Source organism: Bipolaris victoriae (assembly GCF_000527765.1).
Source record: "Bipolaris victoriae FI3 unplaced genomic scaffold scaffold_39, whole genome shotgun sequence".
Lineage (NCBI taxonomy): Eukaryota > Fungi > Ascomycota > Dothideomycetes > Pleosporales > Pleosporaceae > Bipolaris > Bipolaris victoriae.
The window spans coordinates 150,494-167,040 of record NW_014575353.1 but is presented as its reverse complement, the minus strand read 5'-3'; the positions used below and the strand labels follow the sequence as shown (position 1 = coordinate 167,040).

The 16,547-nt window shown below is 51.6% G+C and overlaps 5 protein-coding genes across 5 annotated transcripts; 1 reads left to right on the top strand and 4 right to left on the bottom strand.

Moving 5' to 3' along the window:
* Nucleotides 1-877: 877 nt before the first annotated feature.
* On the bottom strand, nt 878-4,679 carry COCVIDRAFT_26365 (hypothetical protein; the record flags this gene model as incomplete). Its single annotated transcript, XM_014701444.1, has 2 exons — nt 878-4,012; nt 4,077-4,679. 2 exons carry the CDS (start codon nt 4,677-4,679, stop codon nt 878-880), a joined length of 3,738 nt encoding a protein of 1,245 aa, XP_014556930.1.
* A 983-nt stretch (nt 4,680-5,662) lies between these two features.
* COCVIDRAFT_15728 (hypothetical protein) lies at nt 5,663-6,792 on the bottom strand (the record flags this gene model as incomplete). Its single annotated transcript, XM_014701427.1, has 4 exons — nt 5,663-5,904; nt 6,097-6,512; nt 6,542-6,677; nt 6,780-6,792. 4 exons carry the CDS (start codon nt 6,790-6,792, stop codon nt 5,663-5,665), a joined length of 807 nt encoding a protein of 268 aa, XP_014556913.1.
* A 148-nt stretch (nt 6,793-6,940) lies between these two features.
* Nucleotides 6,941-7,145, top strand: COCVIDRAFT_26364 (hypothetical protein; the record flags this gene model as incomplete). Its single annotated transcript, XM_014701443.1, has 2 exons — nt 6,941-7,006; nt 7,056-7,145. 2 exons carry the CDS (start codon nt 6,941-6,943, stop codon nt 7,143-7,145), a joined length of 156 nt encoding a protein of 51 aa, XP_014556929.1.
* A 756-nt stretch (nt 7,146-7,901) lies between these two features.
* Nucleotides 7,902-8,229, bottom strand: COCVIDRAFT_98374 (hypothetical protein; the record flags this gene model as incomplete). The annotated part of the gene is made up of 2 exons (XM_014701504.1): nt 7,902-8,106; nt 8,168-8,229. 2 exons carry the CDS (start codon nt 8,227-8,229, stop codon nt 7,902-7,904), a joined length of 267 nt encoding a protein of 88 aa, XP_014556990.1.
* A 7,312-nt stretch (nt 8,230-15,541) lies between these two features.
* On the bottom strand, nt 15,542-16,399 carry COCVIDRAFT_98275 (hypothetical protein; the record flags this gene model as incomplete). Its single annotated transcript, XM_014701503.1, has 3 exons — nt 15,542-15,656; nt 15,704-16,203; nt 16,286-16,399. 3 exons carry the CDS (start codon nt 16,397-16,399, stop codon nt 15,542-15,544), a joined length of 729 nt encoding a protein of 242 aa, XP_014556989.1.
* Between the last annotated feature and the right edge of the window lie 148 nt (nt 16,400-16,547).

The window sequence follows — 16,547 nt, the reverse complement described above, 5'->3', positions numbered from 1 at the left end:
GCGGAACCCCGAGAAGAGAGACTTCGCCGTACTCGGAGCGCGCTAGCTTTGTAGTCAGTATGTACATACACCACTACGTCTTTGTGCCCCGCCGTGCTGTGCAAAGACTTCTACCTCGAAATATAAGCGCTAGGAGGTTGGGGTGTATATTGCGGTGTTTAGAGCTCGTATGCATTAGTTCGGATAGACCATTGTGAGTGTAAAGACCCCGAATGACGGTGTACTCGGCGACTACCTAGCAGCCAAGGTATGCATAGTAGCACTGAAACCACATGCCCATCTTCACGATCCTTGTGTATCCACCTCAAAGCCGGTGTCATCACGTGTGCACCCCCATCACTTTTCAAAATAAGACTTTCTTTGATGATTTCTTTCATTTGCAAAAGTGCCGGCCAGATTGACTTCTGATGCCAGACACTATGGCTATAGGAAAACCCTTTTTCTCTTCCTGCATCTCCTGCTGTGATGCTTTTCCCCTGCCACCACACTGACAGGCCGTTTGCTACGATAGCGGAATCTTCTCTTTTCAACGCCAAAAACCCAAGTTATTACAGGCTTTTCCAAGTCCAAATGGTTATGCAAAATGTAAGAAATATTGAGCAGATGATTGTAGTCTGCCACGAAAAAAAGACAATTGCCACCCAAAAAGAAAATCGCTGAAGTGGTATAAAACAAACAAAAGAGACTACGGCATTGGTATCGTGAGTGCCCGAGGCATGACGGACGAGAATAAAAGAAACAAAAAACACAAAAAAATTAACGTATGTGAATCAAAAGTGCCAGCCGGTATACATGTGAGCACCGAATCAATCTGGGAGGGGAGACCAGAGAGTACGGCCCACAAAAGAAAACACGCAATGAAGCGAAGTAAACAAGTCTAGGAGCCCTTGAGGTTCGATGTCGAGAAGTTGAAGTTGAGAAACTCGAATTTATCCTTCGAGGTGGTTCGGCTTTCAGCTGACAAGATGCTCTGAGCACTGTTGTCGATGGATGGCGAACCCCTTGTAGAATGCTGTGTGTCGCGCGGTTCGAGAAGCAATGAACGACGGTAGTAGTTTTGAACATTAGCTTGGTCGCTCACACGCATCCTTTGTATCTGGCTATCCATCCAGTCTTGCATTTCTGGGACGGCGGCTAACCGATAGGGGACTTGGAACGACTGCAGTTGGCAGATAATCTTCGCAGTCTTCATGTGCTTGTCGAAATTGATAACAGAGACGCTATCAGACCCAGGGTCGCCAGGGAGCTGTCGCGTAGTACCGTTACCAACATCGATGAATGTGAGATCTGTGAGGTAAATTCCGACGAAAGGAATGCACGGTGCAATGTGGTCTTGAAGACGCTGTCGCAGTACGGCGTAGTTACGTCCAACATCGGTGATTGCTTTCAACTCGTCCAAGCGAGCCTTGGTCTTTGTGGACACGAGGTCCCACGTCCGCTTGAGACGCATGATCATGGAAGAGTTAAGGGAGCAAATGATGGCCATGAGCGAGTCATAGTTGTGCAGCTCCAAGCACTTGGCTGCGATCTTAACCCACTGCTTGATTATGACTGCTCGCTTCTTGGCATCTTCAAGTTGCAAAATGGTATCAGCAACCAGGTTTGCCAGGTCGGTCGAAAGAGTTGACATGGCCTTGACGTTGTGTGCCTTGGAATCCTTCTTCTTGGTCCACTCGAGAGCAAGAAGCTCTTCTGGTTGAATAGCGCAAAAGAGCTTCGATTCAATAATGGTAAACTGTCTGGCAAGCTCCAAAGGATCAAAGTCCATGATGCTGCATTGCGCTTTTCCTTCTTTGCTAGCCCGGAGAGCATTGAGTTGGCTCTTGCTGACGAGTGGCGTTGGAACGTTGCTGTCGGCGGGTGTGAATGTAGCATTTGAGGCACCAGTCTTGCCAATCGACGACACCAAGCGAGGTACAAGGGCTCCAGCCCTCACTTCGGTGACCTTGGATGTCAATTCCGCTAGTCGTTTACCGGCACCAGGCATAGCAGCTCGGAGTTTTCCAGTCGCAAATGCCAAGATCACGCCCAGGGCGGCACAATCAGTGTCGCTTGACCAGTGACTTTCAAGCCAGCCCTTGAAAACGTTGTAAACTCGAAGACGGACTGGTACACCTACGGTTTGGCTGCTGCCGATGTAGTCGAAGCGGTCAATCAGGCATTGTGCAAGTTCAATCGGTGTGGTGAAAAGGCGGAAGGTGAGATAGAAGGCGTTGACAAAGACAATGTCTGGTGTGGACTCGTACGTCGTCAGCTGCTCTACCAGGGCTGGGAGCGAACCGCCTGAGATCTGGCCATCCTTGTTGTAAACTAGCTCGTGGACGTACGTTGTCTCCAACAGGTGCTCCTCGCCAGCAGCAGCATCCTCGTTGGCCAACTGCTGAAGCTCAGAGCAACTACCAACGCTGCTGACCAAGGTTTGACAGCTTTGCTTCTTCGAAGGCGAGTGATCTGGGGTAGTGGCACGAGTCGAGATAAGAGACTCGACACTAACAGAGCCGTCTCGTGCACTGGAGTGATAAGTGCTAGCGCTGTCGGTGACGGATGCGATGACGCTTTCAGCAATCAGAGAGCCAGCGAGACTTTCCTGCGTAGCGCTTGCAGGACTCTCAGCCGACTCAGACAGTGTGGACGGATTCAATACCGGGGTGGGCACAGCATCGAGAGGCGGCAGAGATGCACGGGACGATCTGAAGGATACGGCAGTCGGGCTTTCAACGACGACTGACTGAAGAGTTGGCTGTAGACTAATCCTTTGTTTTTCAATGGGCGAAGGGAGCGGTACTTCGGGCAAAGGCTTCGATTCGGAGACGACAGGTGGGAGAGGCTTCTCAGGCTCCTCGGTTGGCGGTGCTGGCAGTGGCTTGTTGGTCTCCATGACAGTTTCGTTAGGCTTAGGTGAGGCAGGCCTCTCAACTGTTGGCTGTTCTTGTTGCTCACTGGGGCTAGGTTCCTGGAATATCGATTTCTCTAGCCCCAAACCAGCAGCCTCAGTTTCAAACTCAAAGTCTCCAATCCTCTCGATCACAACTTTAGCCTTGGTGACACAGTCACCAGCGGCCCGTACACAGCTTGTGGCAGCCTTGACAATCTGCTTCCCAGCATCTGGCGCCACGACTTCTTCACCCTCTGCATCTGCCTGGATGAACATATCCTTGGTAGCTTGCACAAGTTCGGTCAGACGGGCGTACATGGCGTCTCGTGCTTCCTCGAGCGGGTTAGACCTTCGTGAGTCGCGTTCCCAAACTTCCTCAACAACTGCGAGGAGTTGGCGACAGGCGACGACGGAGTGTTTTGTGGTCTGAGCTAGCTCATCTGAAGAGCGCGATTGCAGGTGCAAACCGATAAAAGAGCCGATGAAGCCCAAAAAAGCGTCCTGAGCAGTGTTGAGCTTCTCAGAAGCGAGGTTTCCCCTGTGCGCACTGAACGACTTGCGCGTGTATGACAAGCGGTGCGTCATAGAGGTGCGTTTCGACTGAAATCCGGATTGAGAATGTAGTATTGAGGATTGAACAGAGTCTGCTTCGGAGGGTAGGGAAAAGGCGACGGACAGGCGGTTGAAGTTTCGCGACGATTGGACGGATCCAGTGTACCAGTCGTCCTGGGTCGATCCACTGGCCTGTGTGACTAGAGAATCGCAAGTATTCGCCGAGGCACTATCGTCGGTCGATGGGGCCGATGTTGTAATTGGTTCCACTGCAGCGTCCGAAGGCGGGGTGAGTGGTCGGTTGTCCACATCTTCTAACTCAAACAGTGATAGAGAGACGGCATCTGTTGTCCAGATGTCAAGAAAGCGAACTGCTCTGGTGACGAGCTTGAACGATTTGAACACAAGCTCATCCATGTGCTCAAATACTGGGAGGGGTAGCTCGTTTGACTGTAAAGCCTCCTGAAAGGACTTTGCCGTCTTGACGAGGGTAGAGAGATCGCCCAACAGGGCTTTGCGCATACGACGCAAACCTACATGGGCCAGAACGAGCCGCGAATCTTTTTGTAGACACTCGGTTCTTTCCTGATGAGAGTTAGCGGGAAGGCCAAGGATGAAAACATGGATGCACTGAATGAGCCCGACTTACAAGGAAAAGGCGTACGCCGACGATCATGCCTCGGACGTAGTCTTGCCTCGAAAAGGCCGCCAGATCGCCATTCTCTCCGTCGCGGACAAGATCCCAGATGTATGTGAGAGCAGTCAGCAGATTTCGAATAATGGGATGGTCATAGGGCTCGCAGTAGTTGGTCGGGAGCCATCCACGGGCGCCCGAGGCCAACAATGTGCCATCGGCCCATCCATTTGGATGAACGGAATGGACGAGGATGACATCGCCTTGGTTAATGGCTACTGTGATGGAAGACTCGTCCGTCGACGATGATGAGACGGTCGAGGTCGGGTTGTAGTGATAAAAGGCGCGAAGATAGTTGTGAAATTGGGGTTGTTGTAGTTGTTGTTGCTGTGATTGCTGCGGGGCCATGGCCTCGGTCGAACACTTTGGGGTCAATGGAGGCGACATGTGTTTTTGCGAGTGGCTTCCAAGAGTGCCCCTTGAGGAGGACTGTCGACTATGGCCGCGGATAGCTGTACGTGAGCGTGACCTGCTAGGTGACTTGTGAATGTTCAAGGGTGCAACGAGTGCACTGGATCGCTTGTCCATGTCTTCTTGCTCGTGGTTGGGGGACGCCATGTCAAAAGCGAGACGAAGTGGTCCTAGGAAAGGTCGCTAACTAGGCGCTGTACGTGTATACATGTGTAGCTAGCATTTGGTAGACGAGCCTGGTGTATGTAAAACGAGAGGTGTGGAACTGTGGTAGTGTGCTTCTTGTTGACGGGTTACTAAAATGTTGGATAGATGCAGGAATGAGGAACGACGACAATGGTGTGAGGAGAGCCCAAGCAGGCAAGTGGAGCAGGAGATGGGGGGTGGGGGCAAACGGAAAGTGACATACCCGATGTGACGGCAGCTAGCGCGCTGTGAAAGTGAAGAGGGAGAGGATGAAGCAGAGCGTGACAGATGTTGCAGTGAAAGAAAATGGGTGGGCGAATGGGCCAGTGGTGTTGATGTTTGCCGGGAAAATGGCAATAGTGAATTAGGCGGGCGGGTAGAAAGCTGGGACGGGGTGTGTTTCCGGGACACAGAAGATGGCACAGGGCAATTGTGGGTAGAAGGGTGGAAGGACCGAGTAGTAGAAGAAGAAGCTCAGACACGGTCTGTCTCTCGTCGAGGCGTGCAGGCGTTTGAGAGGGGGTGTGGTTGCTGTGGAGGGGCAGGAGCCAGTGCTTTGAGAGAGGGTGTAGGGCTCTATCTTGTAATGGCGATTGCGGCGCGGAGCAGGAAAGAAGCAGAGGATTAGGATTGCAAGGGTCGGCCTGGCTGTCGAGGTTGTTTGCAGGGGAGGGTTGGGGCGGCGGCGGCTCCTTCCAACGGTTCGTTTGCGAGGCAGGCGCACTGCAGGCCAGGGAAGGAGCGACTGGAAAAGAAAGCAAGAGCACGGGGGCGGATGGAGTAGCGCAGGCAGGAGCGGCCGGTGGGGGTTGCAATTGGCACTGCGGCAGGGAGAGGCTGCAGAGGCGGAGAGTCGTCGAGGCTGGACAGACTGGCTGGGCGTGTGTTATTATCACATCACGATGGAATCCTTGGGCCAGGCTGGTGCTGCTGTGCAAAAAGATTCATGAATAGCAGGACAGGGGTGGACTGTCAGTGGTGCAGGGGTGCTTGGCCAGGGTCAAGGAGCGTTGGCGGGCGGCGGCGTCGCTCCCCATGCCCTGCGAGTGCACGGCGTGAAGCTGATTCGCGGCGCGGCGGCCGTGCGGTGCTAGGGGAGCAGCCCGTGGGTTGTCCCCGGCATTTCTCCCTGGCACTGGCACTGGCGCTGGTGCTGCGGTGCTTTGGCCGTCGACGTTGGGGGACACTGCTCTCTGCTACTACTCACTATGCATCCACACCACACACTCACACACACCCCCCATTCACCCAGCCGACGACCCCCCGGGCTGGGATAGCGACACCATGCACGCACCCCCATCCATCCACACCCACTCACCCACCCATCATCATCATCACCACCACCAATACCACGTCCACATCTGCTCCCGCGACTGACTCCCACGCCCAGTCCCACGCCCGCCTTCACCACCACTACCACCCGCGGCGGCAGTGACGGGCTTGGGCGCGCAGCGTACAATAGCGCAAGAGGCCCAAATCCACTGCTGCCGCCCGCTAGCATCGCTGGTGGCCGTCGTGTGAACCAAATCTCCGCCAGCAACGGTACTACGCGTCTGGCGTCGCCTCCGCCCTCGTCCCCCCGTGCGTGGTGCGGTGCTGTGACGTGCCCGTCGCACGCCCAGCCCTCGACGTGCAACGCGCACACGCTCACGCACAATCGGGTGCGGTGCAGTGGCTTGCATCAAGGCCCCGCTTAGCGCAGGGCACATGTGCAGACGCGACCGAGGGCCTGCAGCAACAGGCCTGCCCAAAGCCCCACTGCGAATCCACTCCCCCAGTCGCAGACTCGAGGGCCTGGAATGGCAGCAGGAGCCTGCACTTACAGCCCAGAGCTAAGATCATCCCGCGCCGAATGCGCCCCCTCTATGCCCGAGATGGCAATTTCCGGCGGCCCACGCTCCCCGGTTGCCACGGCCGTTGCTCCATCCCATCCACGTTCATCGCGACCACATGGCTGTCCTGTACATAGTAGTACGCCCTCTAGTATAGCACTGCTGCTCCTGCTCCTGCTACTACTGCTTTCCTCGATTCCCCGGCCGGCCCGATGGCACGCGAGCATACCAACTGGCGGCATGGCGTCGGCACCATGCGCCTTGCTACTGCTGCAACTGCTGTAACTGCAACTGCTAGAGCCCTGCTACTGCAGTGCTACCATTCTCTTACTGCTCTTGGTCCTGCTTCTAAGCTGCCACACGATATATAATGCCGTCCGCGCACACGTCATGCTCGACCCGGCATCCTATGCTCCAGATCCCGGCAACCCACTAGCATCAATGCGTCTTCTCGCAGTACTTGGAGCAACATACTAGTACCGTGACGACGCTGACCATCCTGCAGTCCACGACGCCCATTGGGCAATATTTCCCTGTATTACTACGCTTCATGGTGGCTCTCAAAACTATCCTGCCAAGAATCAACCCATTTTGATGTCGTATCCATACCATACTAACGGGCCCAACTACTAAACTTTCGCATGCTTCAGCCCTGTTACATAATACTAATGATCACTGCACTGTTCAATCCACTCAACAGCATGCCGGCAATAGCCTAACTTTGCTCCACCCACAGTATAATGCAAAATCGCGTCGTCATCCAAAAACCTTCCGACAGCCGGACGTGTGAAATTTAACTTAAACTCACACTACTATACATATGTACCATAGGCTGCGCCTGCAAATAACCTGCGACATGGCCGACCAAGAAAAGTGTTGACAACTCTCTCGGCATCATCATGACGACGTTATGCTCCTCGCGTCCATCTCCGAGTAAAAATCTACGTTCGACGGACTCTTCTCCGTTCGTATATCGCTAGATGTCTCTCTATCTTGCTTCCCCCACAGCCCGTGGGGAATCTACCCGCAACCCGACTTGCTTTTACGAGCTGCAAACTTGATCAACAGTGCATGCTAGCGCTATTCGCAATGCAGGTACTTACAGCTACACCCCAGCCTCATTCTACATCTCGCTATCGTAACCCGTATCCGACCTCTACAACGTACGGCACTAGCCAGTCGCTCAACAATTGCCCCACTGCCCTACTTGGCAGCCAATATGCCATTCAACGCCACGGCTTTGGATCGGCAATATGCAACACAGTGTCTTTACACGCTCCGCCCACCGGGGTAAAACAAATGACATTTAGTGTCACTTGATGTGTCCTTCCTAAACCACAGCCCAGATGCCTCATTGGCCTACCGGCGCTTCTTGAGGCTGGTAGCACATGACAGTCAAGCATATTTCAAATGCCATGCTGGCGATCTTGACACCCGACATAGCCCGGTTGATAATCAGGAACCAAAGTAGTATTGTATCGTAGTACGCCACAAAAGAGGTCCAGTTTCCGTGTAGTAGACAAAGATCGTCGTCAAGGCGCGCTGATCTCCTCCCTCTGTGGATATGGGGGCTAGTGCAAGTGCCCCTATCTCTCTGAAGGGCTTTGATCGACCTACTTTTGAGACGCATAGCACAAAGTGGTAACCCACTCCCGCTCGTCGTTTAACAGCAACGACATTTCGCCATCATAAACCTCTTCCAATGAGCCAGTAACCAGCCAATTTGACCTCGTATTGCGAACTCATCGTGCGGGTATCTCATTGGCCGAAGCTAGCGACCCGTAGCGCGACTGCTATGAAAGCTACCAGCCGCGGGCACGCGTTAGCTGCCGGCACTCGCATCGCCGACTTCATTGCCGATGGCTGCACAATTCGTGTGAGCCAAGTTGTTACTCTAAATTTATCGGCATACAATACTTACTTACTGCCATCCGCCAATCAAGTTAACGTACATTTCAATGTTCTCATGCTCGGCACAGGGTTTTTACTAGGCGAACGCAATGTGCTAGAACCCAGACTCTTCGTCAGCCAACTTGCACTTCTGTGGACCTCGATCTCCGCCGTATGGCTGTGCCACATCTTGTGTGCATGCAAGGCCGACGACGACCCGAGGGCGCGGGCCGGATTGTGGGTCTTCCAATGAATGGATCCTACTCTACTCCGACGCAATATTACCGAGGCTTGGGCACTGATATCTCCCTGCCCATGGTGACAGAGCGTCATGTGAACGACTTTGAATGCATGTCTGCGGCACAGAAAGGGCCGCACAGTCAGATATCTTTTCTCCGAGGAGTGTTCCATGTGCCGCAGCCTATGCTGTTTCCAAGCTCTTATGCGCTCTGTTGCGTAATGAGGCGTTCGTCTCCGAAGCAGTGCTGGTTGTAGTTTTCCTGTTACAGTGTCATGAAGAGTCCATCATTGCGCGACATACTTCACTGGCACTCGTCTCCAAGACAAGGCTCTATAGGCAATACAGACCCCAGCAGTAACAAAACAATATTCTATATATGTATACGGCAAGAATCTCGGGTTTGAGATATATATGCCGTCCTCGTTGAGGTATTAAGTGGTCATCAAAGCCAAGGTGCTATTTTCGCAACGTTCCACTGGCTCAACAGGCGACTAATTCCAGGGTCCAGGCCAATTCCGACTCTCTACCGCGCTCCAAGGGATCGTCCTAAGCGACTCTCACGACGCTACCCATACCTATGTATGTGCTTAGCTTTCAACCTCTTCTCGCATCACTCAAGCTCTGTCCTGCATCTCATCGAGCCTCCCGGCTTCCGCGTGCCGCCTCTCTTCCCTGCTACAACGATGGCGTTAAAGTCGATCCTCGGTTGCAGTGCCCGCCTCTACACCAGCCCTGCTGAACATGGCTGATCTCCACTCCACATCTCGGAAGAGCATCCGGCTCTGTCTACTTGAAACTATCTTGTCAATCGATACGAGAGGCATTGCTCTTCATCATGGCTTCAGTGCAGTTACGAGAGGCAGTTTTTCTTCTTCTCCATGTTGCAGATGCCGTGCTTTCGCATGATGGCAAATTTCATGCCACAATGTGCCTTTGCTGCGGCGTAGTTGCCAAAGCCCCTCAGCCAGCCCTTTCATTAAGCATCTGAATATTTGCAAAGTGGAACTTGCATCACGGATCCACTATCGTGTTGGCTATCGACTCAATACAAAGAACATATGATGATAGTAGCTGACTATAAACGCCACAATCCAACAGAAAGCAATACGAACACTTTGGCACATGTCGTGTCACGGTGTACCTGCATATACGCATACATAGGTGCTGACAGGAGTCATTTGTAAAATGACGTCCGGTATTTTCGACTCGGCCAATATGCAACTTCCGATCTCTGATGCCCCGCCTTCAACCGACAAGAAGTTTGCACGATTCTGCCCATAATTTGGCAAGCACAACAACAAATACATCATCAATCACAATGGCAACAAGTCCTGTCTACATATCGTTTTTTAGACCAACCATTCAAAATCATCTGTACGTACTCATGGCTCTGATGATACCCTGCTTCCCATATCATCCGTTTACCAGGTCGACGTTTCACCATTCCCAATTGAGCCGGTAATGAGGATGCCCTCCGTCTCTCCGCCATTCGCGGAAAATCATTATCGCTGCCAACACCTTTCGAGTAGACGACGAAGCAACCTCGAATTTCGGGACCTACCCACATGTTCGAACGCGGCATATGTAGCTGGTATCAGATCATTCTCAAGGCGTATGGGATCTGTCTCACATTCTTCCTTTTCCTGGACTAAACCTGCTCAAAATGGCAAGATAGCTGGACAACGTCGATAGCTGCTATTGCCACCCTGGTAGGTTATTGCAGACGGAGAAAGTGCAAGAGCATGGGATGGGGAAGCTAAATCCTGATCTGCGGTGGGGATTGCACTTTTGGTGTTGAAGCATTTCCGTTAGTTGAGCCGCTTGGGAGGAGAAAGAAAGAGCACACTTTACCGCACGGTATCATGGGTAATTGGTTGCGACAAAAGCAAACATGTGATCTGCTGGATAAACGGTCAAGGGTTGATTTTTCTGGTCGTAGGTGCATGCATATCCTTTTTTTCTTTCGGAGCTTGGCTATGCGCAGCAATCTGCTTTTGGAAAGAAGCAATACGTCGCAATGCCGGGCCGATATGCAAGAACCGCTGCAAAGGTGCGCTCGACTCCACAGCATCACCTGAACGATTGACTTTGTTTTGTCCAGATCTTTCGATTCTTCGTCGTCTCCTGCCCAACGCGATGTAACTTTGATTGCACCATCGGTCAAGTTTCAGAAACGCAGTACAAAAGCAATCTTGAGTCCATCCGGCCCCACCATAGCACACTGCATTTCAAACTCTAAGTCTTCTGTATCAACCCTCCGAGTCTATTACAAAAAAGTTGATATGTGAAGGATCTTGTGTCATTCCTGTGGCATCACTCGTCCGCGGACTTAGGATGAATAATCCAAAGACAAGAGAATCACGACAGTTTTCTTCACTGCATGCAGTTGTCATCATGGCAGTTATCCTCATACACAGACTGCAGCAGTTGTCTTAGACATACCAGGACCTTCCCTGTTTGTCAGAGTAGAGCTGTAACAACTCGATTACTGGATAAGGAACCGCAACTACTTGCCGAATTAGCTACTGTACCTACCCTCTTTAGACCAACACGCAATATCACCAATCAGCTCGCATGACAAAGGCACCATGGTACCTCGCCGACTTCCACACTACAACCCTGGATTGATCTTCCACACAACATACTACAACCTTGACAACTATGCTCCTACGCCGAGTCACAACTCTTGTTTGTATCCCGCGCGTGTGTACTACTCACATACAATTCAACTGCCGTGCAAATGGCTCTCTTTCTAGGGTATCCCAGTCGCGTGTTCTGGCCTTGACTCGAGACACACAGCTCCCCTCGCCATGGCAGCGTCTCGTTTTCAAACCCGAAGTGCCAATGCACAGCCAATATAGCATCACATTGCATTTACGTTTGCTATCTAGCAACTATGTCGCTTGCATCTTGAACTAGGTACCTATATCCCCCCTCATTATATCCAAATCTGCAGCCCTAATCGCTTAGGAAAGGCGATGCCGCTGTCTTACCTATCTCGACTCACAATCCCGGCTTCTGCAAACCCACACGACTCACTTGCCTTCCTGTCATATGCAACGGGAAAGATGCGTATGTACTTTTCATAGGAGATTCAGCGTCCCGCATTGCGAATCTTTCACATGACTTGAATATGCCGACACAGTAGCTTCGCGTTCCTCATCCCCGGCACATGAATACCGCAAGAGGCAACAGAACCGTAGTAAAATGCAAAAACAAGTTCAACCAATGAAAAATCCTCCCGAATATGAAATAAAATCAAGGCTGCTTTCCGATGCAAGCACATCATTTTTCGATCCCTCCCTAGGATCTTCCTTTCCACGTTCGTGCGCCCAGCTCGCAGCTGGGAACACCGGACATGACTGCCACCCAACCAGAGAGAGCGGAATAGCGGGTGTGAGACGGAAAGAGAGTGAGCACCCTCGCCCGTTGCGAGTTACCGTACTTTTACTACCGGTGGCCCCAACAAAGTTACCGTGTTAGATGCTTATTCAAACCTTGATCATCGACATCAGACCATGGGCCATGGCCTTAGCCACGCGTCAGACGGGATCGCTGATGGGGTTGCCGCTGTGTGCACAGCAGTCAAGGGTTCGCACATGGTGGCGAGTCAGTCCGCCTTTGACCTGACAAGGGATATGCTTGCTGGGTATGGGTTACTTACCTTGCTGGAAGCCGACCGTGCGATATATCGATAAGGGTGGACTATCGTGTTGGTTTGCTATCGCGTATGACCAGCGAGTAGCTAAGTGAGTAACAGAGAGAGTGTGCAGGTTCTTGGGTGACTTGGTAACATGACACTAGGTATGTACTTACGACACTCAACCATTAGTATCATGACCACTACTACCAACCTCATACGAACATACTTTATCCTCCCACTCTGTATACCTATTTCGTACAAAACTTCCCTCATTTTTCCATCGTCCACGTCCATCATCACATCCCCCCACCTCCTGCTTCTCTCCTCAACGCGCGCGGCAGGATCAATCACAAACACACCGAAATATCACCGATGGCGTCCCATTCACCCACACGGTAGTGTTTTCGCTCGTTAGTTCCCACTCTGTACATTGATTGTCGGCTGGAAACTTCTTGGGATCGGCAAGCCTCCTTGTCCGCATCCACATCCACATCCACATCCACGTGGATTTCTTCGCCCACTGGTCTCTCGCGCCTCGCCTCGTCTCGCCTGGGTCTCGCCTCGCGTCCCCTAACCCTCCCTGAGTACTTTGGCCTCGTTACGACTCAACCGCCTTAGCCCTGCAACGCAGCTATAGGCAATACCACATATGAACTTTAATTCTTGCGCACACATGGTTCGAGAACCTTGCCGCGCCGGGCATGTACATGTCTGTTTATACAGACGTACACATATATATACGTGTGTGTGCGTAAAGTTTGCCATGCCATTCCTTGGCTTGTACTTGAGCGACTGTGCCTTCCTTCCTCACTTTCCGTTACGATTCGAGATTGCAGTACACGCACACATACACGCACGCACTTGTTCTCTATGTCTCACTAAGAAGAAAAGAGATTAGATTATGGCTGTCCGTGTTCTCAGCGCGGGAAGGTACGTAAAACGATGTTTGCACTATCGCCGCCACATCCGCCACTGCAACGCCAAACTCGTGGAGACAAAGTCTATGTCATGATATTTTTCTTCTTATCTCTTTCACTTTGGATAGGATGGCAAACTCGGTATTGCTGCAATGAACCATAGTCGATGCTTGACCCGTTCATTCCAGCTGAAATCGATGCCCCTCGTATCACTTACCCATCTGACCACCGGATACATACATGCGAACCCAAAGCGACCATCGACGTGTTGATATTCCGCCAGACACGTCCGCATCATATCAGGCGTAGGCGCTGACAAGAAAGTTCACGAGAGACATCAACATGCAAAACAAACTCCATCCACTCTGTCGGCAAGCCCGTCTGACTGTCTATATCATATCAAGATATAGGTTGAAACAGGATAAAGTGGTGTTGTAAGCTTATGTGCATGGTGGACAGCCCGCCTCCCTCAAGGGCTGAAGAGGACCAAAGTTAATAAAGTTAAATAGATTGTTAATATCTCTTCCTGTTCGAGACGAGTTTCCATTGCCGTAGGCTCGATATTACCAGCCGTTTATTTTTAGACAAATCCGGGGAAGGAAAATGTTAACGCCTCAAAGCTCGTGAATGAATTGACATTCGATAGTCTCACTCAGGAAAAAAGAAAGTAACATCAGTGCACTATTTGGCGTTTGGTATGTTCAATACGAATATGCCGTCGTACATGCGCCGCACCCTCGTGTCACCCTCTTGGCAACCTCACAACTCAACTCTACAAGACTTTAAAAAAAAACGAATTAAAAAAAATCTAGACCCACAAAAAATAAACCATGACGGATACACCACCCAAACCCGGAAATCTACGCAACTAACACGGAGCCCAGAAACCCCGTTTCTCGGCTCCAAATACCCAAAAACCCAACACCCCGAGTTTTACTTACTACTTATCCTAGCGCTGACAAGACCACGGATGCATGTGTCTCCAACACACTTTTACCTCGTCCTTCCTTCCCTAACCCTCGCACACGATGACGCGAACACAAGAAAACCGCTGATCCGCGGGGGTGCACCCCCGAAACTGGCCGTATCCATGTCCTGCAGAACTTCCGAAGCTGTCTTACTTACTTGACTACCTCGGAAAGTTGGGAACAAGGGGGAACGGACGGAAACGGGGCAGTTTTTGCGCACATCACATCCAAACCATTCGAGCATGGTATGACACCTTTTTTTCCTGTATGTATGTCTGGGTTGGATAGTTAATAGTTGTGGTACTTAATCCTCTTTGGCTCGCCTCCAGCTCCGTTGTCTCCGGTGTGGTGCGTGGTCCGTCCGACTGATGGGTAGGGGGGCAAGGGGGTAACACCTTTTACTTTAGAGGCTGAGCAACGCACGCACGTACACGAAAAAAAAGAGACCCACTCTTTTCCGCCTCCAACTTGCCCGGTTCGGCGATATTTAACTTGCATGAGTCGCAGAATATTATGAGCTTGTCTTGTCTGAGTATCAGGGTTCTTAATTGGGGGAGGGGGCCCAGAGAGAGAGAGAGGGAGATGGGACATGCCCATGTGGATAATCGGGTGTGCGTTTTCAGCCGTTGGTCCCTCGGTCAGTGTTATGTGCCCGCGTCGTTTGTGGGTCTTCGTCAGCGAACATGCTTGTGGGTGCCCGCTGCTGGGGGGGCATTGACGTGCTGCGTGTCAGACACGGGTCCCTTGGTGGGATGTTGGATAAATTACATTTTGGTTGTGAGGGGTCCGTTGGCTATGAATTGACGGGCCATTGGCCTCATTTTTTTATTTCTCATTGCTATGAAGACTACGCTCGTTCCGTGCTTTCCGCTCCGGCTTGTGTTACATACATTCAAGAGATTATGACGTTTCTCATGGAATGAGTTGCTTGGTCATACAATAGTTGTACGTATGTGCAACATCCAGCGTAGCTCTTTCTGGTGTGTGGGCCGAGATTTTTTGCTGCAGATCATCAATGGTCGCGACTTCGTGCTCTGGATCCAGTCGTTCGACCAAAGACATAGCGCCCCCTCATGTGATCTTTTCTGTTGTCTGAACCATCTCGTCTTCGCCGAGCTATTTACTATGCATCCTGTATGAATGCATTGCTGAGCATTCGACATTCGGTCGCGTCGTCGATGCCGAAGGATTGATGTCAGATATCAGACGAGATCGCCGAAGATATTCGACCTTGATAGCGCATTAACAAGGCCCACGAGCGTTTGTGTAGGCCAGTACTCAGCATGGCGTTAGGTTGCTATTTGCCTCCTCAAGTATCTGTTAAGTCGGCCTTCATTGCATGTCCATTTCGTCGTCATCGTAGTCGGCCGCGCCCGAGTATCCATTCTCCAGCTCTTCTCGATCTCGGTCTTTGCGCTGCTGTTCTCGTGAAGCGGCGATTTTCCTGCTCCAGGTTAGCGAAATAGCACTATCGAGACACAATAGTGTACAAACCTTAACCCATCAATCACTCCAGTAATGAATGATCTGCCCTCTCCTATCTCCATACCCCCAACACCATTCATCTTGAAGCCACCTCCTGCATCTAGCACCTCCACTCCGCTTCTTAGCTTTGCCATGCGTACTTCCCTAAGTCCTCTTAATAGTTTTCGCACGTTGTCTGGGTCTTCAAAATCATCTGAGGCTGTCTCCAACAGCATCTCGCCTAGCTCGAGCCAGTGGTAAGGCAAAGCATCTGGTGCTCCATCTGCTGTCGAATTGGACAAGAAGGGTGGAGATATGGGGAGGGTATTGTTCGATGGTTGTGGAGGTAGTCGTGGAGGTGGAGAGAAGGTCTCTGCATGGTCTGTTTCGTGCTCGAGGATTGCGGTAAGAGAGTGGGTATTCAGCCATGGTGGAGGAAGGATGTTTGCGCGTCGTTGGCGTTTGAGCAACAGGGCGAGCCAGAGAGGCACATTGGCTCTATGAGGAGGATTCAGAGGTCTTATAGGTCCCTATGTATTAATTAATACCATGACACCATACGGGACGCAGTGGGAGAGGGTTAGTGGTGGGGTGTTGGAGGGGCATACGCACCCCAAGAAGCTCAAGACCCTCGAGTCTTTGACGGGGTATGATGGTGACGAGCTCCATTTCACACAGGAATGCAATCTCTGGGGGCGTCAGCCCCGGCGGGAGAGGCAATGTCATGTTGCGACGCGTTGCCTTGCACCTTGGATTGCTGTCCTGGCTGAGTGAAGACGCGCCGCGGAAACTCGCCGTCTTAGGACTAGCTCGCTCAGGAACGTTTCCATACCAATTGATCTCACCGATACTCTCACTTCTCCCTGTGACCTTC